The 26,901-nt window shown below is 43.0% G+C and overlaps 1 protein-coding gene across 1 annotated transcript; it reads left to right on the plus strand.

The window, feature by feature from the left end:
* On the plus strand, window positions 1-26,901 carry RASGEF1B (RasGEF domain family member 1B). The gene is made up of 14 exons (XM_054295624.1): window positions 1-138; window positions 12,146-12,328; window positions 13,775-13,897; window positions 14,663-14,800; window positions 17,379-17,594; window positions 17,694-17,768; window positions 19,066-19,161; window positions 19,743-19,845; window positions 20,540-20,619; window positions 21,001-21,096; window positions 22,517-22,612; window positions 24,280-24,403; window positions 25,019-25,091; window positions 25,897-26,901. The coding sequence occupies exons 2-14, from the start codon at window positions 12,152-12,154 to the stop codon at window positions 25,919-25,921; spliced, it is 1,422 nt and encodes a 473-aa protein (XP_054151599.1). The 5' UTR covers window positions 1-138; window positions 12,146-12,151; the 3' UTR covers window positions 25,922-26,901.

The following is a 26,901-nucleotide window of genomic DNA, read 5'->3' on the forward strand; positions in this document are numbered from 1 at the left end:
GGAGCTTCCCGGCGCTCCGCCCGCCGCCGGCACAGTCCGTGCGGAGCCGAGCCGTGCTGTCCTGTGCCGTGTCGGGGATGATGAGTGTGTGAGAGCCGTAAAGCAGCGTCTGGGGCCGGGAGCACCTGCTACTTCCAGGTATAGTCTGCGGTGCGTCCTGTCGGTCCATCCATCCATCCTTCCGTCCATCTATCTGTCTGTACATCTATCTATCTATCCATCTCTGTCGTCTTTGCCACCTCCGGCAGGACGGTCTCATTCCTCCTGGTGTTTAATCTCCTTCCTGGCTACCCAGTTCTGTACGGACAGAGCTACTTTTTGGGGGGTATCAGCATAGTGGGGAAGACTTCAACCCAGCAGTGGCGGTGCAGTGATTGGGTCCTTCTCCTTATCCCCTTCTCTATAGTAAGATAAAACAGCGTCCTAAAACTGCATGATGTGATTTTTTTTTTTCCGTGGCTATAATCCTTGGAGAAGCTTTCCCCGCTTTTCTTTACACCCGGTAGTTCAACTGATTGATGGTTTTTGGTGTTTTTGTTTGTTTGTTTGTTTGTTTTTTTGGGGTTTTTTGAGTGGGAAGGATAAAAAAGCACTGATCTACCAGATTGTGTTTGTAGGGCTGAGTAAAATGGGGGTGTGGGCGGGATGTGTCTGTGTGTGTATGTGTGTGTTTCACTGGGCATCTGCCGAGTGTGAGTGTGCTAAAACTTCAGGCTCCTACGCCGTGTGGGGTGGCAGCAGTTCAGGGGTACGAGGAGAGTGAGGACTGTTAAATGACCCCAAATCAATGTTAAATGACCCCAAATCAGTGTTACATGACCCAAGATCAGTGTGTCAGTCCGGACTGTAAGCTAAGGCAGCCCCAACAAGCAGTGCCTCCCAGTCTGCCCGTGTGTAAAGCTAAATACAGCGCAGGGGGATGAGGAGCTCTTCCAGAGGAGTTCTCCGGAACAGAGCGGAGGAGGGCTGGCTCCTCTCAAAGGGCAAGAATGGCCTGAAAAATCAAAAGAGCCGGGAACAAAGAGGTGCTCTGTACCTCGGGCGGCTATTTCTAAGGCAGGAATGTTGAGGGGGCTGCTTTCAGTGAGATTAGCGCCTTGGTGGGCTGAGATGTCATCTGTGCCATCTGTGACAAACTGGGACTTGGGCAGGCAGGACTGGGTCTCCAGGCTGTCTGTTTTGAAAGCTGAGAAGAGCTTTTTGAAGTACGGCTTCCTCAGGCTTATCTTAGGGCTTCCAAATGAGATGCCTTGGAAAGAGGCTGTTAATCAGCTGAAAATCAATGCTAAATATACTCAAAACATGTAGCTAACTGATGAGCTGTACCGAGAGAACTGAGACCAAGCTCTGGTTTTGGATAAGCAGTGCGGATATCACTCCTTTGAATAGCAGGACTGAAACGGGCCGCTGTAGGATTTGTTAAATCTTTATAAAAGAGGAAAGAAATGACTGATTTAGCAGGAGTTAAGCTCACAGCTGTGCCCCTCACTGAGTGAAAGGCTTTTTTTGTGTGGTGTGCTGAATCCCTGTTGGTTTGCATTCTTTGTGGTTTCTTTCTGCCGAGGTTTTGGGGGACAGCTCTGTGTGTTGGTGGCTGTGAGTGGGTTGTGTGGGTTATCCAAACATTCCTCGGGGAGTGCGGGGTCACCGTGCCTGCTCCCGGCCTGTGCAGTGAGCTGCTGGCACACTGTGACAGGAGTGACAGGCACAGCGCAGCCCTGGAGCGTGATCAGTGAAGGAATATGAAAAGCTGATAATGTGGGGCTTTACTTTTCTAACTGGGTGGTTAAAAAGTGAGGTTTTCTTGGGGTGAAGAAAGGATGGACTGTGTGTGGATGATATTGCCAGTCTGTGCTGTACATCACTGTAAGGGTTTGCTGACATATCCCAAGGGCTGTTTGGGATAGATTGCCTGCATTTCAGGGGAGGAGCACAATCTGTGATTGCACATACTTAAGGATTTTTTCCAAATGTTAGTAAACACACAGGTGTACTCTGCAAGCACCGACAAGCGCCCTTTGCTTGGCACGGGTATGAAGGACTGAGCCGCATCATCTAATAAACACTTTGATAGAAAATGAGCTTGTAAACAAAGCTTCCAGAGAGCATTTTGCAGCCACAGCAAGACAATACATTAATTTACAAACAGGAGGCAAAGACTCCAGCTGAAAGCTGTTGCTAATATCTCCTCTGTTCTAGCTGCTGTAAGAAGTGGTATTAAAAAACTAAATTGCTACTGTGAGGAACCTGAAGGGGTGGCATTTAGTATGGCTGTATTTTTAAATAGAAAATGTGCAGGATCATGACAACAATCCAGCTCACTCTCCCTAGGCGGCTCCAGAATAGCACTGAATGACTCAGATCCATGCATTCTGGCTATTTTGGGTTTCCTTCATCAAAATGCATCTTCTCCCCGGAATAAAATGTTGCCCAGGTCACCTGCCCCTCCCATGGGGTCAGGTACTCTGCCTGCTTCTGGTCACACCTGGAAATAGGGCCAGAAATGCCAGGTAACACACCTGCAGAGAGGAGCCTGGGAGCTGTGAGACCTTCGGATTCATGAGGAGTAAGAGGATAAATAAGCTTGAGTCAGAGTGGGGAGTGGGGTATTCTGTGAGGTAATTGCTCTCATTGATACAAGGCCAGGTGCTTTCTGCATGAATGTAGCGTGCTGAACTGACTGTACTTGTCCATCAGGACTAGAGCTGATCCTCCCTTAAACATCCTGCAGGGGTTCAGACGCTGTTAGGCCACGTTTGTAATGATCTTTTCACAGCCCAGCGTGGTGTCCATTTGCTCAATATCATACCTACTGGGTGGTGACTTAATAGCTGTAATTGTTGCGGGGCAGGGAGCGTTTGGTCATCGATTGTACAGCCCAGGGGTCCACCCTGAGTCGGGCACGGGAACTGCTGCTGGTCCCGAAGGCTGGCACAAACCGGGCTGCTGTGGCCCTGCCCTGACTGGGGAAAAAGATCTTTGCAGTCATTTTGGCTATAAGACGCTTCTCTTTGGTTTCCCAAGGAGTCAAGCAAGCTGATTGCAGACGGCTGTTTACAAGTCCTCTGTACCTCAGACCCTGCTCTGTTCTAGAAGCCTCTGGCTGATACCCAGCCCAGATATAAGTGGGTGAGAGGCAAGTGGAGCTGGTGCGGATACGGAGCTGTACTTCCTCTCTTAGCTGACAAAGTGCAGCCATCCATTTTTATCTTCAATCTAGATACTGGAAAGTGTATTTTTGTTGTTGCTGTTGTGATGGTGGGGTAATCAGTTAATACTTTAACTGAAGTATTTCTGTTGCAGAAACTGTGAATATACTGCTTTCAACCTGCTGTATATTGAAGTGTCAGTGAAAATTCTGTACTGTTCATGGAGACGTAAGGGCTCAGTGACTGGGGAAAAAAGATCATATTAATTGTTTGCCCTAAAACCAGCAATGTTTCTGCATAACCTAAATGGCACAGACATCTGGCAATGAGGTTTTAGGTAGAAACAGTTAAATGAAATTTAGTACTGTTATTTAACACTGCAGCAGCTTGCTGTTGTAAATTATAACTTGGCTGCCTATTATGATTACAAAAGAGAAAGGTGTTTTCTTTTGAAGTGTACTGTAGGTAGCACCAAAAGGCTAAGCATGAGTGTCTGCAAAGACTTTTTGGGATTCAGAAGTTATGTTGCTTTGATGAGGTTGAAGAAGGAACCATGTCAAGAGAGCTTCATGCTTAAGGCTAGTACCATGCTCCTGGCAATAATATAAGATACACCTTCTGTACACCTTTTGAAAAAAAATCTTAGTGCTTAATGAAAGGAAATAACCCCATAGTTATCCCTCTTTGTACTGTCAAGCAGAGGAATGCAGTAATGAGAAACTGACTAAAGCCACGTGAGGAGCTTGTAGCAGAGTCAGAAGCAGATCCAAACAAGCAAGTGCCAGGTCTAAGCCCTGAAATAGTGCCATAATAATTCTGTTTTCTGTGGATAGATATGTGAACAGCTCTTGATGAAGCTGGTTATCTCTCTGAAATGGTCCAGAATGTGCTTAGCTACTGCCCATGCAGATAGAGAAGGTGGATCTTCTGGCTTGGATCACCTGGGGTGGGTGAGGATTACATCCCTCTCACATCCCAGGGTTCACATCCCTGCCACATGGAATGGATCACACTCCCCAAGGTCAGTGAAAGTCTAATACTACAGTGATTCTCTTCTGGTGTTAGTGTAGGGAAATCTGCTCCCATTTTTTGTTGAAAACGTCAAATTTCAGTTTTGTCAGCTTGGAGTATGCAGGAGGCACAAAGCCTGCTACAGAAATGATGCAGAGTGCAGAACTCTGTAGATACAGAGCTACAGGACTCATTTCAGAGTTCTGATTCACTGGGGGGGAGTAGCATAGCATGGTGGCATCACAGGCCCCATCTGTCCACCCCACCCCACACCCCATTCCTGGACATCTCAGGCACCGTGAATCAGCTGCTGAATCACTGGTTTTACAGTGTGATGTTTTGGAATAAAGCATCACTGCTGTTCCCTTGCCTTCACACTCCTGACCTCAGAGCTGCAGCAGCCCATCAGCTGAGTGAGGAGCAGCATCCCAGCTGCCCCTCAGTGGTGTGGGAGCCAGGCTGGTGAGCTCCTCCAGGCTCTGGAGCTCTTCTGCAGCCTGCTGGTGGATGGCAGCCCTGACAAACCAGTCTGCAGCTGGCTGATAGAGAGGTGAGATTTTAGTGTTTTAAGGCTGTATTTTTTAATGTTTTAAGCTGTAATATTTAAGGGCAAATGGCAAAACTGTTCTGTGCTTCACTGGGTCCAATAAGGGGAATGCTTTGCTTCTAAAATGCCCACCCTGCTTCAGTAAGGGAAAGAACTGGAAGGCTCTAGTAGCATTTTTGCTTTCAGTCCAGCTGTCAGCTCAGAAATTTTGGTAGAAAAGAGTAGCTATATGTGTTGTCTGTATTTTAACATGGGAGGTGTTTCATTGAATCCTTTGGCTGGCCTGAGACTCTTGTGCATCTTTTTCCTTTTCATTGATTCTGTAAATCCCTTAAGTTTAAAAGAGTCACTGTGGAACATGCAATGGACTGAACTTTTCTAGAATCTCATGTGCCTTCTGACATTTAATAACTGCTGTGCTAATTCATCATGTCACTTTATATTATATACTTATCCTGTTTAATCATGTTTTAAACTTCTCTTCTGAAACTGGGATTAGCAAAAAGATGTACAAGTTACAAAATCCCCACGCTTATATGGGGAAAGCCTTATTTTGCTTTCAAATGGTAAAAGAACAGCATCCAGATGAAGAAATAACCCATGAAATTAAAAATAACTTAAAATGAACTTAACAAAAATATTAATCAGTCACTAATGGAGCATGCTTCATATCTTTTTAAATAATTGTGGTCTCTTCAGTTTTCTAACCTACAGACAGAAATCTCAGCAGCACTGTGGGCATGGTAAGAGACAGATGCTTTAAGAAATTATATGTTATAGGTGTGGCATCCTTTTAGTGTCATGTGTTTCAAGGCTGTTGCTTTTGTGTGTCCAGCAACACGGACAAATTGTATCATGTGTTTTGTTTGGGAGGAACGCATGTCCTGTCCTCGCCCTGGACTGAGTAATTTTCCTGCAGCTGGGATTTTTGCCGTGATGCAGTCTGCCTGCATGTGCTCCTCTGGCACTGCAGCAATGCTGGCACAGCCACTTCCAGCATCATTAGACTCTCTCTTCCTGCCCCACTGAAGAAGAGAATGGGAAAGGATAGAAGGGGAGCTGAGTTGTGGGGCTTAAGCAGGGAACATGGATTTACAGCACATCAGCAACAAAGAGGAACTTGTTTGTTTCCTTCCCTTTTTCTATGCTTGCAGATTTGGGGAAATTCAAGCCATTCTTGAATGCCTAATGTTCCTAGTGCTCCCAAGTAAACCCACAAATGTGTTCATGCCCATCACACCTCTGCTGTTCAGTATCCAAGGACTTTAATTTCGAGTCATTCAGGATTCACTTAATTACTGTGCCAGAGTTCTCATACGTGAGTGATCAGTCAGCAGTGCTGCATCTGACCTTCCCAAATCATCAGCAGGGTCTATTTATAGACCCAAGAAAAATGCACATTCAGGAGGAAAATGCCCCTACTTGAAATTCAGTTCCTCTTTTAATCTTTGCTTACTGGCGTTTTTCATTTTCCTTTGCAGCTTATTGTTGCCTGGGTGATTTTTGGAAAACTTTACAAAATTGTTCCTCCTCTGCTGTTTTAGTGAAAACCAAAGAGTGCTTTAAGGCTGAGTCAGGTTTCTTACATGCACCTCAGGTCTTTTCTTGCCCCACCAGCAACTGTGCAAGGTGTATTTTCTACTGTTATGGCATTGTCCAGCATGGATAGTTTTGGTCCTCTTCCTCTGGGCTGGATTCCTTATGAGAGGTTCTTAATTTTGCTCTTGATTTCAGTCTGGAAAAAGCCAATACCACTCCTCTTTTCATGTCCTGTGTGAGTAAGAAAAAATATTCTGTACTCTGCCTCTTTAAAGGTACACTTAATAAGTAATTCTAAGAAGGAACTATAACTCAGGGTTGGTGCTGAAGTCACACTCTGAGAACTGTATGGCAAATTCATCGCAAAGAGTGGAAGCACGAAGGCTTGAGCTGGGATAGTTATGTGATCTTTATTTCTGCAAGACACATGAAACACCCATCTGGGAGTTTTTCAGGTTTCTTATCTTCTCAGCAGCTTGAGCTGTAAAATTTCCCTTTACCTTTCAGTGCTAAAAAAAACCAAAAAAGGCTTTGTGAGTGAAGCACACACACCAGGAAGAGCTGTGTGGAATGCCATGGGCGGCCCCTGGGTCAGGTATGCTTTTGTTTTGGGCAGCCTGGGTGGATGCCCCAAGCGCTGCAGAAGGATTCCAGCTGCTCCAGTCACCTTTATCCAGGGCCTGGCTCAGATACCTCTGCACAAACACACATGGCATGGGGAACAAACAGGGAGAGTTAGAGACATGCACTTGCCTGCTTGGGTGTGATATCACTGGCATCAGTGGCTGGAGCATTGGAATGGAAGGTTCTTGGCTTTCCATGGAAGACAGGCTGGGGAGACAAGGAGGGGGTGTAAGTTTGGAGGAATATGGGGAAATTGTACAGGAGGTTAGGGATGGGGTTAAGAAAGCTAAGGACCAGTAAGGGCTTCTGTAGGCTTGTTGCTAACAAAAGAAAGACCAGGGATAATGAGAGCCCTCTCTAGAGCTCGGCTCCTACAGGGAGTCAGTCTTTTGTTTTGCCATACCTCAGTTTTATGATGGCATCCTTAATAACAATGGGGGATGGTAATCACCTGTTAAATGTGGTTAAGGGTTCTGGATTGTATAGGGAACAGCTCTGAGGGGATGTAATTGGGTTTCTCAAGTTTGCATCTTTTTAAGGGGAGGTGTGCCTTAGGAATGCTACATTCCTCTGCCTGAGGGATATTGTGTGGGAGAAAACTGTACCTGAAAATGTTTGGCAGTGGCTTTAAAGGCACTTTTCATGGCTACTACTGAACTTCTCAGTGGGTGCTTCTATGAAGGATACCAGCTATCCATATTATTGGGTTTGTTTTATGAATCTGATGTGCAGCCTGAGCCCTTCAATATAAATTAAAACAAACCAATGCAACCTTCCACTGTTTATAGTAGAAAACAGATTTTTTTTTTGTTTAACATAAAGGTTTGGAAGAGCACTTGGCAGCCTTGGAAGCCACGTCTGATTCCTTTAGTTTTGCCAAACTGAAACTTGGCTCCAAGGAGATGGTGGGGGTTTGAGCACATCGTCCTTGGCTCTCACTCCCTATTTACAGTCCTGTTCTGGGAAGGTTGAAGCTTCTTTCTTGTCAGAGGCCACTTATGCAGAATATGGACCCCAGTGCCCAAGGTCTCCTGTTCTCCATAATGATACTAAATGCAGGAAAAAATTGTTGTATTCCTCTTTCCACAGTGCAGAGTTTTTGACTTCTCTCTGTCATAGGAGAGCATTACTGGTAAAGCCAGGAAATTATTTCATTGCTCTTTCCTTCAAGTCAGATCTTTAATAAAATAGAAAACAAAACAAAGCAAAACAAAAAAATCCCACTCTTTTCATTCTTGGGAAAAAAAAGAGAGAGAAGAGATAAATGGCTTTCCATGTGATTGCTAGCCAAATGTTTCCAAAGCCCAGTTAAAAAGTTCCTGTTTTTAACTCCCAGAACATTTTTCATTGGAATAATATTTCTTGTCTTTTTTCCCAATTCCTGCTTGTCAGATCTTGCCCTGCTGTGCTTTGTCAACAATATTTTTAGGTTCCAAGACACCTCTGCTCTATATGCCATGGATTTGTGAACCATTATCTGCTCTGCAACCAAATTTCAGCTCCACTCAAGTTATTCTGAAGGCACGGTTCGGCTGAAGCTTTAGCTAAAGAAGCTTCTAATTAGAATTAAGCGTGCTGCTTTGTGCCTCCACCTCCAAATGAAATACAGCAGAGGAGTCAAAGTCAGGATAATAAAGGAGTCATGCTGGAAAAGCACATGTGTTGTATGAATCACCCCGTTGGCTATGCTATATTTATCTCTGTCACACTTTGCTATCGGCCCTTTTCATCGCAGGGGGAACGTGTCCTGTGCGCTGCTCACTTCCAAGTGAATCCCAGATCTGACCACACAGAGCATCACCACAACTTGGTGTCTCACTGAGGCAGGACTGAGCCCTCTCTGTCAAGCAGCTTCCAGAAATAGATAGCAAACAAGTAAGACAGTATGTGCCCTTTGGGGACAGACTTTTGAGAATTTTATTTCATGGTTACAAATTAATGGCCTGATGATTTTTTCTTTCCTGTTGATGAGGCCCTAGGAGACTGTGTCTTCAACCTGCCTAATTTGTGTTGTGAGGATTGCATGAAATCAAAACTAATTGCTGGCTAGTCTGGCTAAATACCCTGCAGATTCCAGTCTCACCCTGAATCAGGCTGGTTTGGTTAGTATGAGATCTGGGTTGGAACAACTACTCACCTTGGTTTTTTACAAGTGCTCATACTGGTGTCAAGTTGTTTTGCAGATGCAGACTAGCCTTTCTCACTTTGCTGTGGAGTAATACCTTGGAGCCACAGTGCTACAATGTTTAGTGGGTTGCAGTGTTTACACACTGTTCACTACCACTTGCAATTTGACTGAATAAACTGCGCTACAGTAGCTGAAAAAAAATCTGAATTTTGGTGCAAACAGGACATCTTTCAGTGTCAGTGGGCTGAAGAATATTTTGGAGTTGGTTCAAGTCTGTGGCTTTTCATGCAGGATATGAAAACCTAGGAAACGCTGCAGAAGGTTCCTGTCAGTTCCTCAGTAAAGTTTTGTTCCTTAAACTGGATTAGCCTTGCAAAGAACCTGAAGGACCAGGAGTCTTTGTGGATCAGGATGCTTTATTGCTGCACAGCCTGGCCATGGTAGGCTTGCACCTCACCTGCCCAGTAATTTGCACTCCCTTGTGCAGGAACCCAGTTAAGTTCAGCCCTGCACTTTACACTGTGGCATGTGTATTTACTTTGTTCGTCGGGCTGCATGGAATTGAAACGCTGGTTGAACAGCTGCATAGAGTGTCTGATGTCACTTTTCACACACTGAGACTTTTCAGTCTTTCCCATTTTGATGCAGATATCTTTTGGCACCTCTCAAGGTGGAATTAGCACAGGTCCTGTGGGCAAGGAGGCTCTCTCCACTGTCCTTCTCTGCCTTTGTTTTTGGCTTTCTTTTGCTGTTTATTTACTGAACCACTCAGGCTTGTGCTGGTTTGAATGTCTGCATTGTCTGGACACACTGCCAGCAGCAGCAGCGAGTCTGTGTGGTGCTCCAGGTCTGAGTTAAGGAATCTGGCTAATAACTTAATAGCTTCTCATCTGCACCGAGCTCACTCTGAAAAGTGCTTTATTGTGGGCTGGGGAGCACACAGATGGCAGCACTCTATTTGTCTCCAGGCTGTCACATCACTAGTTGTTCTCAAAACGGGGTGCCTTCACAGGCTGGTGTTCACTGAGGCCTGTGGCTTTAAAGAGCCTTTTCCCCGAATAGGATTTGATACAATGGGGAGAAAAGAAACAGCATCTGCTCTTACAATGATGGCTCAGAGGCATTAATGCTTTTCTCATGCACATGTCAACACATGAGCGCAGCAGCCTGTGGATATTGTGTTCTCAGTTTGATCTCCCTTGCCTTGAAGTTGTGGGTAGGGTTGGAAACAGAGTGCCATCCATCCCCTTTTGCGATTTGTCTGTCTCTCCCTGAATGCCCATCAGCACCAGTAACTCTCGGGTTCTCTAGCTGGTCAGAGTGACCCCAAGATATGTTAGAAAGTCTCTTTTCCCAGCCCAGAGATCGAAGAAGGAGTCAGAACTCTTCAGTTCTCATTCTCAAGGTTGTTTATTGTTTCTTATCTGTAAAATTCTTTCTCCTGGCCTGCCAAGGTCTGCTCAGCAAGACAGTCAGAGGCACTCTGCCTGCCCCCGGGGCAGTGTTATCTTCTTATACTAAAAACTACGTGTACAATATTTACAATTACTTTCCAATACCTATCATCTATGTTAGACAGTAAGCTTCTACTCTAAACCAATCTAGAAGTGCCAACATCACAGCAGAAGATGGAGGCCAAAAAGAAGAAGGAGAAAGGCTGGACACACCCAGATTCCTCCACCTTGCCCCCCGAACCCCCATTCTAAAAACCCCAAAGATATCTATTTTTCACCCTGTGATAAATTCACTATCATTCTACTTAAACTGTCGTGGCTTGTAATTCTTCATATAAAGGTTGGTAATTGTTTTTTCCAAGGGCTAAATCAAAGGCACAGGGGTCTTGGGCTCTGTGCCAAGGTCTCTGGGCCCCCTGGGCAGGGGCTCGAGCCCTCCAGGGCAGCCAGAGGAATTTCCTGGGTTCCCACAAGTAACTGCTGCAGTAGAGTTAAAACCAGCTTGTTTGGGGTTAAAACTGGGCACAAACTTAGCTTCCCATCTAGGCTATAAAACCTAAGTTCCTTAATCTGACAAGAACTGCTACTCCCAGAAAGAGGGAAGGAGGGAGAAGGAAGGAGTTCATAACACAACACTCAAGCAATCAGAGAGATTTTATCTTTTGGCCTTTTCAGATATTGCATTACCAGAAGAGCTCCTGAGTGGTCCTGGCCCCCTTGCTGCCCACCCACTGCTCTGAGTGACTAAACAGCCTGCAGCACTGACTGATCTTTTCTTTGGAAAGACGTTTTGATATTTTGATTCCACAGGCACTGAGATGCAAACTGATGAGTAATTGCTTTATTTTTCCTAAAGTTGGGAAACACAGGGCTGGATATTTTCACATATTCACAGAATCTGGGGAGAAGGTTTAACAAAACTCTGAATCTGGTCTCATCTTTTATATCATTGGTGAACTTGGACAGCAGGGGTAAGCAAGTATGCCCAGGCAAGTTTTTCCAAATTTCTGTAGAGCCACTCAGAGGGTAGGTGGAGGCAGATGCACTGAAGCATCAGGCTTTAGCCTGGGTCACGCCTGTCACAGTGTTATTGGGAAAACCAAGCACCAATTTACCAGGGTGGAGTTGGGAAATGGGAGGTTTGGGATTGCAGTTACATGGCTGTCGTGTTGCATAAAGGAGACTGTCCGCTCACATGACTTTTCCAGGGCTTCACTTCAGTCTCTCTCCTTCGGCGCTGGCATTGGGAGGTGTGTCAGCCTGGGACAGCCTGAGCCTGCTTCCCCTCAGAGTGCTGCTCTTACGGAGTTGCTTTCAGGACTTGACCAAAGTGAACGTTGTACCACATCCCCAAAAGCTTTATACAAAGTCTGAGTTGCCAAAGCCTGTTAGGATTTTTGTACCTCCTTCTAACTCTTAGCCTGGACATCTTATCTGTTATTTAATAAAGAAACAGCAAGATAGGAAAGAAGCACCTGGCAATTGTGACCGGCAGTGGTGAAAGCCTGTGTGGCCCTTTCCTGAGGGGCCTGCACAGGCTTGAAAACAGTGCAGTCTTTACTGTGTGCAAGTAACCCATGGCATGATACTGAGGTTTTTTTTTTCTAGTGCTGTATTATCTCTGGGAGATAGAAAACCCCTTACATTGTGCCTTCCCTGAATTATCCCTTATCTCTTTTGTGTGTCTCCCCAGGGCAAGATGCCACAGACACCTCCCTTTGCAGCCATGTTTGACAGCAGCAGCTACAACAGGAACCTGTATCAGTCAAAAGAGGACAACTGTGGAGGGCTCTATTACCAGGACAACAATCTCCTGTCGGGGTCTCTGGAAGCTCTGATCCAGCACCTGGTACCCAACGTGGATTACTATCCTGATGTAAGTTAACTGTGTGGCCAGGCCTGATATGTCTCCTGAAGGGAAACATGTGCAGCAAGAGCAGATTGTGTCCCATCCATGGCTGAGGAAGAGGTTCAGCTGGCGGGCCAGCAGTGATAACAGGTGCCTTACCTGAGTGCATCCTGCAATAACTCACCCAGCCTAGGAAGTCCAAAGCTTTATTACTCCCGTTGTAAGGTGAGGAACCCTGGTGACTCATTTATAAAGCACACACCCAGACTGGCTTATTGCTTGATGGACTGTGTGTACCATTGACCCTCAAAAATGCTGCCAGGCAAGCTGAAGAGAGGCATGACCACCATTGTGACAGAATGAAAGTATTTATTGCAAAACCAAGTGGTTTTAATGCATAATTCCCATTGTTCATCTGAGGTCAATGTGTACTTGCAATAAGAAACCAAAATGTTGGACTAGTACCACACTATGTAGGATCAGCAGAGGCTGGATGTGACAACAGGAGGTTTATCATCTGAGAATTTTTGACTTGTGTGGGCACATCCATGCTTTGAGACACTTTCTGTAATTCTTAGAAAAGAAGATGAAAAAGAATGGTGTCAAAAGGTGGCAGGAAAGGGCAGCTGGGGATAACTGGTGGATGATGAAACTGCTGCTCTACTTGTAAATATGCTCCTGCTGAAGACATAACTCTGCTTATATTCAGCTTCTGTTATTGTCATAGATCTGTTCACATTTCCAAGACAGGATCTTTTTTAATTTGGGTTAGAATTAACAGCAGCACATTACCTAAGCTAGTGCTTAATGCTTAGTGTAAACTTCAAATATGTAGCAATTTAGACATTGGTTGATCCAACTTGATGATTTATTCCCAGTTTCTAGAGCGAGAACATTGTAGATTCTTTGTAGAGTGGGTGCCATGGATACTTAGCTAGTAGGAAAGTGGAAAGTGGAATGGATATTCTGAATATCCATCTCACAATCTGTTCGAATCATGACACATGGAAAATAAAAGCAAAATAAGGAGCCTCTTCTTGTAACCTCAGAATCAGTTACTGATTTTTATTCTGTAACAATAAGCTGTGTAGTTCCCTCTGCTTTCACCCAGGAGATAAAGGTTTACTGTAGAGCAGGAGAAGATGAGTTGAAATTTTGTTCTGAGTAATTTCAGGTAATAAGCTTGCAATAAGGCTGTGTGCAATAGGAGAGCTAAACCACCTTTGCCCTGCCTTGTTTTGGTTTAATCTTGCATAACTTGGCTCGAGCACAAATTTATAATATTGGTTCTGGAGCAATGATAAGCATTAAATTAAATGCTTACCTCTGTAGTAATTGCTTTTGGCAGAGCCACTTGTAGTTTTCTTCTGCAGATAGTAAAGTACAAAGAGCACATTTTTCAGGAAGGCATTTTGAGAAAATATAAAAAATGCTGGTAATTTATGCTTTTCTCTGTCTTCTTCTTGCTCACAGAGGACGTACATCTTCACCTTCCTGCTCAGCTCCCGCCTCTTCATGCACCCGTACGAGCTCATGGCCAAGGTCTGCCAGCTGTGCACTGAGCAGCAGAGGCTCAGCGAGCCTGGCCTGGACAAGGTGAGGTCCCACACTCTCAGGGACTTCCCAACTCCCTGCCCAAACCCTGCTATTCAAGAGGGTCCTCAGTGGGATAGAACAGACTGAAAATCTGACACAAGCAATTAGAGTTTGACCCTTTATTCAGTGAGATTCTTGGGGAATTTCCATACTGCTCAGCCTGTCCTCCATGAGGGCTTCTGCTCCTGCTGCATTGTTTGTTTTACCAAGGGAATCTGTGAAACAGAGTCTTGAACAGACCAAAATCTGCCCTCTGAAAGTCCAATGCAGAGGTTTTGTTGACCCCCCATCCTTATTTCACTGAGAATCAAAAATCATTTTGTGGTCACTATGCCCAAGGCAGCTCTGACCACCACATCTCCTCACCAGCCCTTCTCTGTACACAGGTTTCTCCCTGTAAGGTGTAGTGCATGCATAGGTCATGGCACAACTGAAATGTACCACTTTCTTTGTTGACAGTTAGTCATAACTTAGGGAAACACTAATCAATGCCTTGCACTGAGGCACTCCTAATAGTGAGGGGAGTCATTTCCACCCACCTGAGGCCTAATTTCCAGTTCAGCTAAACCAATGAGAGTCTCTTCATTGGTTTCCATTGGCTCTGACCTATAATCCGGTGCTGAATAAAGTTAAGATTAAAATTTACCTGACATTCATACCCTTCCACTCCACAGTATCCTGCAGAGCAGAATTCTGTTTCCTTTGAGCTGGATATTTCCTGCATTGCTGTTACATGTAACATTCCTCACTACTGTTTCCAAATAGAACTGGACCCAGAAAATTGCACCAAAAATCCTGCAGTTGTTGACTGAGTGGACAGAGACTTTTCCTTACGATTTCCGAGATGAAAGAATGATGAGGAACTTAAAGGAGCTGGCACAAAGAATAGCCAGTGGAGATGAGGTAAGTTGCCTGCACACAAAGTTACTGGATAAAAAGGCATTCCTGTTACTGCTTTGATATTGCTGTTAGTAACATGGTGTGGGTCTGGGTGCTTAGGAAAACTTATTACCAAAGTGGTGGTAGACAAAAAGTTCTGTCTGGTACCTAAGCCTAGGATGAAACCACACAGCACAAGCAGATCTTCTCCAAAGCATGGACAAGGTTCTCTCCACCTCTAAGCCCATAACATAATCTCATTTTGTGCAGACAGGCACAACTTGGTGGATGTTAGTATTTATCGTTTTACTTGGAAGAAGCTAGCTAGGACAATAGCTGAGAAATCCCTATTAATGTTGATCATTTCTTAAGTAAGGTGTGTTGGAATTGGGCCTTTGACCTGTAGGTCAATAGAAAAGTTACAGCAGGTCTGGGGAGAAATTTCCAAAAGAGGAATGGACCAGAAAGAATTGTCTGGAGCTTAAAGTATCAACTCAGAGGAAGTGTGTCCTATTCCTTCCTGTGGATGGAGCACACAAGGAAATCTTGAAATCCCACTCTTCAGATGGAAGTTCCACATGGGTATTATGAAATATTTTGATGCTTAACTGATGCTTGTCTGTTAAGTACTGAAATAAACTCAGCCAAAAGCCAAGGGTTATATTTACTTAGTGGAAGGGAATTAAAAAGGTTTCAGTAAGCAAATCCTGTGTAGCTGGTATAATGCTGCCATTGCAAAAGACACTGGAGTGGCATTTGGAAGAACTATAAACACAAGTAGCAATTGCTAAATAGCACTGTGTTTCCAGTGTTCCTCAGGGACCAGTGTTCCTTATATAAGCTTTTAAGTAATGGTGTGGATGAGGCAGCAAACAGCACATTAACAGGCGTGGAGGTAAGCTGCGCTCAGAGAAGCTGAGAGTGCTGCCAAAGGCCTGGAAGGGCCTTGAGAGGCTGTACACAAGCATGGAAAAGAACAAACCTAAACTGAACTTGGAAGCTGAAATACATTTTGATGTTGTCAGAGTGGGGGCGGGACAGAAGATGGGACAAGAGAGTGAGATGTAGTAGAAAATACAAATGAAAAAGAGACGTCATTTGATGTGCAAGCTGAAAGTTGCAAGGTAGTTCCAGGGAGCTCTAGGCTGGGAAGGGGCAAGAGGTGTGCCCTCACTCCAGGGGGGGCAGGTTGATTTGTTTCTAGATACTCTTCATAGCAAGGTAGGAAATTGAATTCAGTTCCAGGCAAAGTAGTTGGAATTGAGGGCTCACACCCGCTTGAAAAATACTCACTGGCACAAAGAGAAAGAGCTGCTTAGCCTGGAGGAAGTTGAGTTGGTGGATGGAAGAATGAAATGAGAAGAGGGAAGGGTTGTCTGCAATGAAGTTTCTGGCACTACAGACAGTTTAAACAGTGAAATCGTCTACTGAAGGGAAAGGCAGATGTACAAAGCTGCTAGAAACTGTGCAGAGGGAGCAATCTTACTCAGAGAACTATAAATCCTTTCTAGCTGTAGCTTTGAGGGTTTTGTGACTTTGATGTTTCCTTTAAAAAGACAAAGTTAAAGCAAGCACTGCAGTAAATTGACTTGTTTTATTGTGAGCTGCTTGGAACAGTAAATGGCAACTTCCTTGACCTTGCCTTTCTACAGATCACTTGGATTTTTGTGAGTCATTACCTTAAAGGATACAAAAGAAGCAGTTTCCTATTCCTGTTCACTACAGTTCTACTTAGAGCTTTTTATTCCACTTCCTGAATTATTGTACTCCAGTTCTTTTAAGAGTTGGTAGTAAGAGTACAACCAAAGCCTCTCACCACACTCACATATCTCTCCTTTAAAACAACATATTTGGGAAAATCTTTGGAGAAAAGGACGAATTCATCAGAGTAAAGGAAATATTGCTGCCTTGGACCGATCATACTATAGTTTGCAGACAATAGTTTTTAGATGATCTTTTTTGAAGCCACTTAGGTTTTGCTGTAATGGCTTTAGGATGGTATGTGGAATCTGGAAGAGTAACCCCCTTGGTTACACAGATCCATCTACTTAAAGAGTTGAGTTCTGCTCCTGCTTTAAATTGCCACTCCTGATAACTTAAATCACTACATGGAAAGGCCTGCAAAGGCAAAAGAAGAGAGAGATGGTTTTATTATCTTCTCATTTTCCTCAGATTCACTGCAAGTTTGAGCTCTAACTTTGGTGAAACTGGTCATGATTTGCTGCAGAGAGAAGCAGACCCTTTGTTTATCACTGAACGGCCACGTATCTCTTTTTGTCTGTAGTCTTAAGCAGGAGAAGATGGAGTATTTTAATTTCTTGTATTTCCTCCAGTGGTGGTTGGTGCTTTTCAGGGAGTGGATTAAACACATCTTTTCTTTGAGCTAACTGGGTCAATGTTGAACCTGTGAGACAATCACTGCTTAAACCCTCAGCTGGATTCCTTTTGGTCTGATGAGATGCTGATATTACAAATTCATATAATAGAGCTTACCTTGACAAGAGACACAGGTATCAGCATCCATCTGCTGTGGTGTTGTGCAGGCTTTAGTTCTGTCTTCTCCCATTTTGGAAGTGCTTTCTGACAGTTTGGTGTTTAACAGATGTACAGGAAGAGCGTGCAGCAGCTCCTCCAGACCCTGCTCCGCAAGCTGGCCGCCGTGACCCAGTACGAGGAGGTGCTGGCCAAAATCGATGCCTCCACATCCACAGATCGCCTCACACTCCTGAAAACCAAGCCCCAGTCCGTGCAGAGGGACATAATCACAGTCTGCAATGATCCCTATGTGTTAGCTCAGCAGCTGACACACATAGAGCTCGTGAGTTGTTACCCTCCCAGGGATGAATTCATCCCTTCCCTCTTTTTGAAGTGCAGGTTAACAGGGGATATGACCTGGCTGCTTCTGTGCTTTGTTTAGGAGAGACTCAATTATATTGGACCAGAAGAATTTATCCAGGCGTTTGTGCAAAAGGATCCTTTGAATAATGACAAGGTAATGGGAGCAGATCTGGAGCAGCTCTGAAATGCATCATTTACCATCAGGTGCACCATGAGCTGGGAGGGAGGTCCAGCAATAAATGAGGACCAGTAGAAAAGCTTTAGTATTCCCATTAAACATTTTGTTAATGTTTTTTTTTCTTTCTGGAGTACAATTCCTGAAGCTCAAGAGCTCAGCCAACAAATGGACTTAAATGAACACATTTCCTGGGTTTTCTGACTTAAGCTAAGGGAGATCTTAATCCTGTGAATGTTTTCCCCAGGCCATTTATGTGGCCTACAGCTGGAAGAAGCTGAGTTTAACTTTGCCTTCTGCATTACTCATTTTCAACATCTGTTCTTCCTTTTTAGTAAACTGAACTCTTTGCAGCCAAGTGGCACATGGGGGAATTTGCAGGTAGAGCAAATAGACATAACAAAATGACCACAGAGGGCTCTAGGTCTGTGTGAGATGGAGGGAAAATATGCAGTGTTTTTAACCAGCCACGATGGAGTTGTCATCTCTTTGAGTGCTGTTTTCAAAATGACTTAATTTTTTATGTTTTTCAAGATGACTTAACCTCTGTAAATAAACTGTGACAGAGTCAATCCATTAAAACTTGAATTATCCTTAAACTGACAAACAGAATAGAATGATGCAAGTCTACAATTTGATGTTCAGTCAGATGGTCTCTGAAATTGTTTTTCCAGATAGAGATCACTGAAACTGCTGCCTGCCCCTTTTTAGGCAGCCCTGAGATGTGGTGTGGGAATGATTCCAAGGTGATACAGCATAGCACTGCTCAGAAAAGGGATAATCCCATCAAAATGGTAGAGCTGATCTCCCAAAGTTAGGATGCAGTATGTCCATTTATCATCAACAGCCAAACATAATGTGCCTGACATCTGTTTTCCTGCTGCACTTGCAGAGGGCCTAATGTTTTATCTACTCTATCAGAGGGACAGGAGTAAGGACTGAAACAGTGTGTGTATTCAAGGGAGCTCTATGCAGATATTTATCCCTGATTGTTTGCATAAGTCTGTCTTAGCTCCTTAAAGAATCCCAGTAGGACTTAAAGCATTCCACATGCCTGCTGGAGTGTTTTACTGGGCCAGCAGCTCAGGAGGAAGTTGCACATGCTGGAATAGTACAACTGCTGCTTTCCCTCTAAGGTTTTTTTGTCACTTTGGGTAGTTTGAGTTATTCCTGATTACTTGACAGTGTTTGGGAATGGCAAGGCAGAAAGGCAAAAGATCTCCCAGGGAAAAGATGAAAATGGTGCTGAAAGTTGCTGTTTTATTTCTGTCTGTAGAGCTGCTACGGGGAGCGAAAGAAGACTCGGAATCTTGAAGCCTATGTGGAGTGGTTTAACAGGCTCAGTTACTTGGTTGCAACAGAAATCTGCATGGTGAGCAAGGACTCTTTGTCCTGAAGGTTTTGTTTAGTTATCTAAAACTGTGAAGCCTTTTCTAGTTTGATGCCTTTTGGACTTCCCATTCACTTGGTTCTGTAATTGTTGACATTTGGATGCAGTCAGAGCATGTCTGAAGAGGAAATAAGTGCAGTGTTTTTAGCATTATACTGGTGTCTCAGCCTTGTTGGTGTGACAGTGATGATTTATTCTGGGTTAGCCCTTCTTGGTACGTGAGCATGTCTGGCCTGCTGTTCTCCTCTCTGGAAGGCCCTTGTGAATTGAGGCACATTCTCTCCTCTGGCTGACCCTCTGCTCTGCTCTGCTGCTCTTCATATCCTTCTTCTTGGCAGAGCCTCCTTGCCTGTTGTCCTTGCTCTCTGCCTGCCCAGGGTCTGGTTTGTCCTTGCTGTCCTGAATGCTTTTGAACACAATAGTGTAACTTATTCTACACGTAAAGGATAGTGGGAAACTGTGCTACATATGGAAAAGACTTTTAAAAGGGGTCTTATTTCTCCGGGGATGTGTCTGAGTGCTGTTTCCTGCTGAGCATAACCTTACAAATGCATCTCTTGCAGCCTGTGAAGAAGAAGCAGAGAGCAAGAGTGATAGAATATTTCATCGATGTGGCACGGGAATGTTTCAACATTGGCAACTTCAACTCCTTAATGGCTATTATTTGTAAGTATGTGTACTGAGATATTATTTTATCCCTGTTTAAATCTGGATAAAGTGTTTTACACAGAAGGCTACTGCTGAGCTTGGTCAGCAGCATGAAGTTACTCAACACTGTTGTAGTGCTATGTGTGTAGTATAAACTTGGTGTAAACCAAAGTTTTCTTTGCAACTCTTCAGTGACCTCAATCCCCACTTTTTCAAACCAACTTCAGTGCTAAATTGGAATAGTTACTTTCCCTGTAATATGGAGAATTGAAACGTCTTCCATCATTTCTGTCACATCCTAGTGGTTTGAAATCCACACCTCTTTATATATGATAGGAAAATACTGGGAATTTTTTTTTCATTTGAAATGTGAAAACTTCATAGTTAGGTGTAGTTTTCAATGAATTGTGTAAGAGATGGTGTTCAGAACACTCATTTGAACTTCCTGTTGTATGTACGTGTTTTATCAAATCCACATTAAATAATGTCATAGTATTTTTTTAGAGCTTTCATTCTGTAAGAGATGAAGATTTTGTTTCCAAGGTTATTTTGGAATTTAAAGAAAATAGTGAGTGATTTCTTGAGTAGCTTCATTGAAAATACTTGTTATTGGTAATAAATTCTTTGCTTTATAAATACTTACTGGTCCAAACTACCTAGAAGATTTTTTTTTCTTTTTAATACTCCAACAATCTCTTTCTTTTATATCAAGCTGGCATGAACATGAGTCCTGTGTCTCGATTAAAGAAAACCTGGGCAAAAGTGAAGACAGCCAAATTTGATATTCTTGAGGTAAGTTTGGCTAATATTTGGACAGGAGGCTGTTTATACCATGTTACTTTAAACTGCTCAAAAATGTGAGTTTGGCTTCATTATGACATTTAATTTAGTTTATTTGTGCTCTTAATGGATATTGTCCAGCTGACCTTTGTCAAAGATCATGCAGGTGCAGCACTATATGAGTTTGTGATTTGTCCAAGAGAATGTATTGGATCCTTTGAATAGACAGTTTTTTAAATAAAAAATTATAAAATGAACAGACAGAGTGATACCACAGTCCTCTACAAAGCTGCATTGGTGGGGCTGTTCAGAAGACCTTTTCCTATTTAAGAGTTGCTCAGTCGAAAAAGGGTTGTGTGTACCTCATTATTTGCATCTTTTCATGCCTTGCAGCATCAGATGGACCCTTCCAGCAATTTTTACAATTACCGAACTGCTCTGCGTGGAGCGACTCAGAGGTCCCTGACAGCTCACAGCAACAGGGAGAAGGTGTGTTTGCAAATGAATTGGCAGTGGGCAAAAGGGAAATGTGCTTGTTAAGCTGCATGGTAAACCTTTATCCTGGAATTCTCATTCTCAGCAACTCTGCCCCTGGTGGGCCTGTAAAAAGCTGCCAGATCAGTTTGGTGCTGGCTGAAGTCCAAACATTAAATGATCACTTGAATTATTTCAGTGAAATAAGTACATTGCCTCAGCTCCTTTCTGTTTGACAGACACCTGTATCTCACAAACCCATACTACAAACAGAAAGGCTAAGGACTGACATGAGGTTGCTAGTAATTTGTTTTTAAAGCTGCTGCTTGTGCTAAACTTCCAGTAATTCATGGCTTAAGGTGGAAAGGCTTTAAAACTTACTCATAAAAGGTGTTCCAAACCTCAAATCTAGACAGAGCTGTGGCATTTTTTTTTTGTATATAGTCTTTAGATGCAGAATCTCAGTGGTAGTTCATGTGGAAAGGAAGCAAATAGCTTCCCAGTTGCTCCCCACTTGGAAGCAGTTGCTCATCAACTCCTTATGATATTAGGACTTCATGCTGTGTTGAATAAACACGATCTTGGAGTTCATGGAATAAACTACCAGGTAGATGAAGCAAATCCACATGCAGGCTGCTGATCTATACTGTTGTTATACATGGAATGTCTTTCTGAGTCCTCAGGATCTGTTCACATATCATTCAAAGTACCAGAAGTCTAAATATAAGAGGCTTACTTCTTTTCAGAGAAAAGTCAGTTTTAAGACTTCAAAAAAAAAAGATATTGAAATATGGCACAGTGAAGTGTTCTGTCGAAATAATAAGCGGTATTTGTTTTATCCCCAGTTGTAACAAGGATGTGTAGCTGTGAAAACTTCCATAGGATGAAAATTAAAATAGAACCATTTTAGGAAAGTAAAATTCTCCAGCATTATCCAAAGAAAATTCTTTGTTCAGTTGGCAGGAAATGCCTCATTTTAAGCCAATCAGTACCAAGGCTCCATGATTTGCATGAGTTCAGGGAATTGTAGCTCAAACCATTTGTGCTGCTACCCCAATATTCCCTGCCATGCTTCAATGGACATCTCCCCCCATTTACCAAGTCAGTCCTGTCAAGAGGAAAGCTACACTATGAGATACTCTGCAGGAATTATGTGTAAGAAGTAGGTGCTTCTGACCATTTATCTTCTGGACTCTGCAAGGAAGAAGGAAAAAAATGAAAACAAGAAGGACACGACATAGAAATGGAGGACTTCATGGAGACACTTGTATTTTAAAATGTAGTGAATGCACAGTTTTTATGTAAAGATGTAGAATCCTTAGTGCTTCTGTATTGTGCTTACCTTTTTTATCACCCGACTTCCTTTCATTTTTCTCTGTAGACCATTGTGTCTTGATTCAGGACCAGACTGACAATAATGCTGCTCTCTCCCTAGATCGTGATACCTTTCTTCAGTCTCTTGGTCAAAGATATTTACTTCCTCAACGAGGGTTGTGCCAATCGCCTTCCCAATGGCCATGTCAATTTTGAGGTAAGGGGAGCACTGAGTGGGGTTTTAATGCAGGGTCAGCCCCTTTAACAGAAAACTGAAGCAGATCACTCTCCAATTTCCACTGGGTTCTGGGAAAGCAAACATAGACTGGAATTTGAGTGTATATGTTACTTCTCAAGGGAGCTGGGAGGTAGTCAGGAAAAAGCAGTTTTATTGAAGATGGAGTGTTTATAGAAACTTTCAACATTCCCAGTTTTTTAGTGGGGGCAAAAAAAGTCAGAACTTCTTCCCCGTGCTCAAATTCATCTCAACATTTCAGTTCACAGGTGTGTTATAGTTAATGACAAAATGTTCAAATGTGGTATTTTCAGGGTCCCCCATCGAAAGGAGGAAATGATGAATCTGACTCTATGTTCTTAGAAGGCTAATTTATTATATTATATTTAAAATACTGTACTAAACTATATTAAATAATAGAGAAAGGATACTTACAGAGGGCTGAAAGATAATAATGAAAAACTTGTGACTCCTTCCAGAGTCCCAACACAGCCTGACCGTGATTGGTCATTAAGTTAAAACAATTCACATGAAACCAATCAAGCACCCACCTGTTGGATAAACAACCTCCAAACACATTCCAAAGCAGCAAAACACAGGAGAAGCAAATCAGATAATTATTGTTTTAGTTTTCCTCTGAGGCATCTCAGCTTCCCAGGAGAAGAATACTGGGCAAAGATATTTTTCCAGAAAATATGACAGTGACATTCAAATTAGTATTTTAGGGCTTTATCTTTTAATTCCTCTCATAAAAAGCAAGTTCCTCCTTTATCAAGATTATAGGCAGCACTAGCATGCATGTAAGTCCCAGATTGTCTCTGAAGAAATATGTGATAGAGCAGCAGTGAGGAAGTTTAGGCTCTCTTGTCTTCCTGTAGTTTTTCTGCCTCTGAGTTCATGTTTGTTATCTGACACAGGGTGAGTTACCCAATGATTTGTTTCCTGGTACTTTCACTTTTCAGGAAGCCTGGGTCATCCACACAAAAGTACAGTATATTTCTGTGGTCATCCACCACAAAAGTACAGTTGTAGTCATAGGCCTGAGTTAGCCTAAAGGTTCTAAAACTAGGCTGTGGAATTCCTTTTGCTCAAGGAATCCACCTGCACTTGTGGCATGTTAACTTTAATCGAAAGAGCTTATCAAATAATGGCATCAGCACACTACATGGGGAGTGTTTATTTTTGGCCTACTTTTCCAGCAAGAAAATAAAGCATTTCATATTTGCTAACTGACAGGAAACATCTGGATTTTGAAATGTCAGTATTAAGCATCTGATGAGAAAACCACTATGTATTTAATTGCAAAACAAAAAGCATAAGCATCAATGAAGTTAAAATTTGGGCATAAGGGTTGTGTTACCAGCTCCTTGGAAAAAAGAGTTAAGTGTACTTCATGATCTACTGTATTTGTATTCACAACAGCAATTTTAACAAGGTGAAGGAGTGGGAAGTTACCATAGATTGAAACAGGAATACAAAAGTTAGAAGCTGAGTTGTTGAGTCAGATCATGTTCAAGTCTGTCTTAAAAGCCAAGGACAATCGAAGCCTTGGTCTCCAAACCAAGATCTCTCCTTCTTATTAAAAAAATATTCAGGGTAAGCAGTGCTGTTCAATGTATAGCAACCTCTTCTGCTTTGTATTCTGACAGAAATTTTGGGAATTGGCAAAACAAGTCAGTGAATTTATGACATGGAAGCAAGTGGAGTGTCCTTTTGAAAGGGATTGGAAGATTCTGCAGTACTTGCTCTCTGTCCCAGTCTTCAGTGATGATGGTAAGGAGCTCTGGGCTTCTGCAGGAATGGTGTCACTGGCTACTGCCTAATCTCTTTCTGTGTTAATTTGTGGCTTCCTCACAGTAAGGAAAAACTGTCCTGAGGACATCTCTGTCTGGCAAGTGAAAAATGCTGCTCCCTTACAAATGACAGAGAAGATTTTTCTCTTATGTGCATATAGTCTGTGAGGGTCAACATTGGTTCTGAAATAGAATGAAGTAATGTGATGTGGTCCCTGTAAATGTCACATGAAATGTATTTATGTGGACTTTCAGGATACTTTGCACTGAAGGGTGCTGCTTAAGGAAGAAAACAGGGACTTCACTGGCTGCTTACAAAGCACCATGTCCCTGGGCTCAGTTTATTTTCTCTTGAGTGCTTTCTTCTCCTCATGCTTTTGAGTTTCCACTGGTTAGTTTTTCCCCCCTCAGGGCTGTCTTTAGCATTGTCTGGGTGCAATTATAAGCAATGCTATACTTCCTAATGGGATTCTGAAGCCCTAAACTGAGGGATGGATAATACATGCCTGCTTCATTTAACTCAGACTGCTTTGCAGGGAGAGCAAATTTAAAAATGCCAGTAGGCCTAACATAATGTATTTGCTTCTGATTGCAGCACTTTACTTGGCTTCCTATGAAAGTGAAGGTCCTGAGAACCACATTGAAAAGGACAGATGGAAGACACTAAGGTTTGTGTCAGAGGTTACCTAGATCAATAAATAAACAGAATAGGATACAGAGCAAGCATCAAGCAGTTAAAACCAAATGGAGTGTTACATGTTTCAACAGATGGGGTACAGCATGGTCGTAAATCCCCCCCACCCCAATCTCTTGGAGTCTTGGAAAAAATAGAACAATCGCTCTTTATCTTAAACCCTCTCAGTCCTTCTTTCCCTTAGGAAATGGGAATTAGAATAAGTAATTTCGTATTTTAACTCCTTGTGTTACTCAGTGAAGAAAGAAAGTGCTTTCTGAACTCCAAGAAATCCCCACTTCATCACAAGTACTGTACAGAGCACTCTGGATGCCACACAGATGTTTTCACAGCTTCTGCATCCCTTTCTGCACCAGCCTTTCAGACAGGGCTGAGGTTTGCCTAAAGGTCACTCTGGGGCAAATGCATTAATGAAACCAGCTAACAATTTAGAGCTCAGGCTGGGGAAAAATATTCAGCAAAGTCATATTTTTGGCTTTTCTTCTGCTGCTATTAGAATGCAGCCTCAGCAGCTTTTTGATTTTACTAATTGTGGAAGGCTTCATGAACCATTGAGGCCGGGGATGTAACAATTCCATCTGATTGATGCCACTCATTTTGAGGAGGAGACAAGAAGAGAGTTACATCAGGGCACAGACATTCCATGTTACACAGGGTGACAAGATCTGTAGCAGCGGGAATCTCAGTTTCACAGCTTCCTTATCACAGTCACTCTGTCTGAGAAGATTTACATGGTTCTATGGTTTTCTTTACCATTTGCATTTCCCTCTGCCTTTCAGGTCAGCGCTTCTGGGCAGAGTCTAGAGCACACCCTGTCTGCTGTTGCTGTGTTACACGGATTGCCAAGGGCCATGGCTTGGTTTACTTTTCTGTGCACTGAGTGGCACTCAGAATGATGAAAGATGTGCAGTCAGTTGCAATATTGTGGCAGCAAACATGAAAGAAGTTAATTCAAGAACAAACAGGCGGCTTCTCCCATCTGACAGATGAGATAAAATCACAGCCCACTCATCTGGGATTCAGGCTGAAGTATTGATTGAGAATCCTTTGAAGATCTCAGATGCTGCCTATGAGTCATTTCACACCTGGATAGAATATTCTTTCCTTTCCTTTTGCTGCAGCTTGCTGCTACAAGGACTCTGCAGAGCTGCTAGAAGGACTCACAGGAGGCTACAGAGGGGAAATGTTCACCGTTCCTTTCAGTGAAACCCAAGTCTGCATTGAAGAGCTCTCATTCCTAATAAGCTGAATATATCCCAGAAGTTTGGGATTGCTAAGAAGGGAAAGGACTGGACACAAGAATTTGCTGCTGAGGAGAATTTCTCCCTACCACTGTAATGGTGGCTGGGTTTTTTGTCTTTTTCCAATGTGTTTTTGAGTTGGCTGCTGGCAGGCAAACTCATTATTATTTTAAGTTATTTAAAAAAATATAAAGTAATAAAAATCTAAGCTGTGGTAGAAAATGCACCTGCTATAAAAAGGTAGTAGCTATGTAGCTCTACAACTTCTAGAGAGGCTTTTTCTTTTGTTCACTTCTTTACAACTAACACTACATGCTACAGACACACTTTTTTTACCATGCGGTTTTCTTACTCTTGATTTTCCATACTTGACCTTCTTCTTATATTAGGTTGAACAAGCTGACTTTTTTAGAATAATCATTGAGAAACTGGCATAAAAACTGTTGAAATGTGAGAAATGTATGTTTTTATTCAGTAATTTTTATAACTGCCTTTTTTTTGAAAGGGTAACAGTGGAGAACACAGTCCACTTTGACTGAAACA

The sequence above is a fragment of the Melozone crissalis genome, unplaced genomic scaffold (genome assembly GCF_028551555.1).
Source record: "Melozone crissalis strain CALT ecotype California unplaced genomic scaffold, PUWL_Pcris_2 ptg000006l_1, whole genome shotgun sequence".
Lineage (NCBI taxonomy): Eukaryota > Metazoa > Chordata > Aves > Passeriformes > Passerellidae > Melozone > Melozone crissalis.

Bases quoted from the DNA above. Each gene is read 5' to 3' on its own strand.
- RASGEF1B (XM_054295624.1), top strand. From the start codon at position 12,152: ATGCCACAGACACCTCCCTTTGCAGCCATGTTTGACAGCAGCAGCTAC. The intron at 17,595-17,693 runs GTGAGTTGTTAC...TGCTTTGTTTAG, and splicing joins AGCTGACACACATAGAGCTC to GAGAGACTCAATTATATTGG. The intron at 24,404-25,018 runs GTAAGGAGCTCT...TTCTGATTGCAG, and splicing joins CCCAGTCTTCAGTGATGATG to CACTTTACTTGGCTTCCTAT.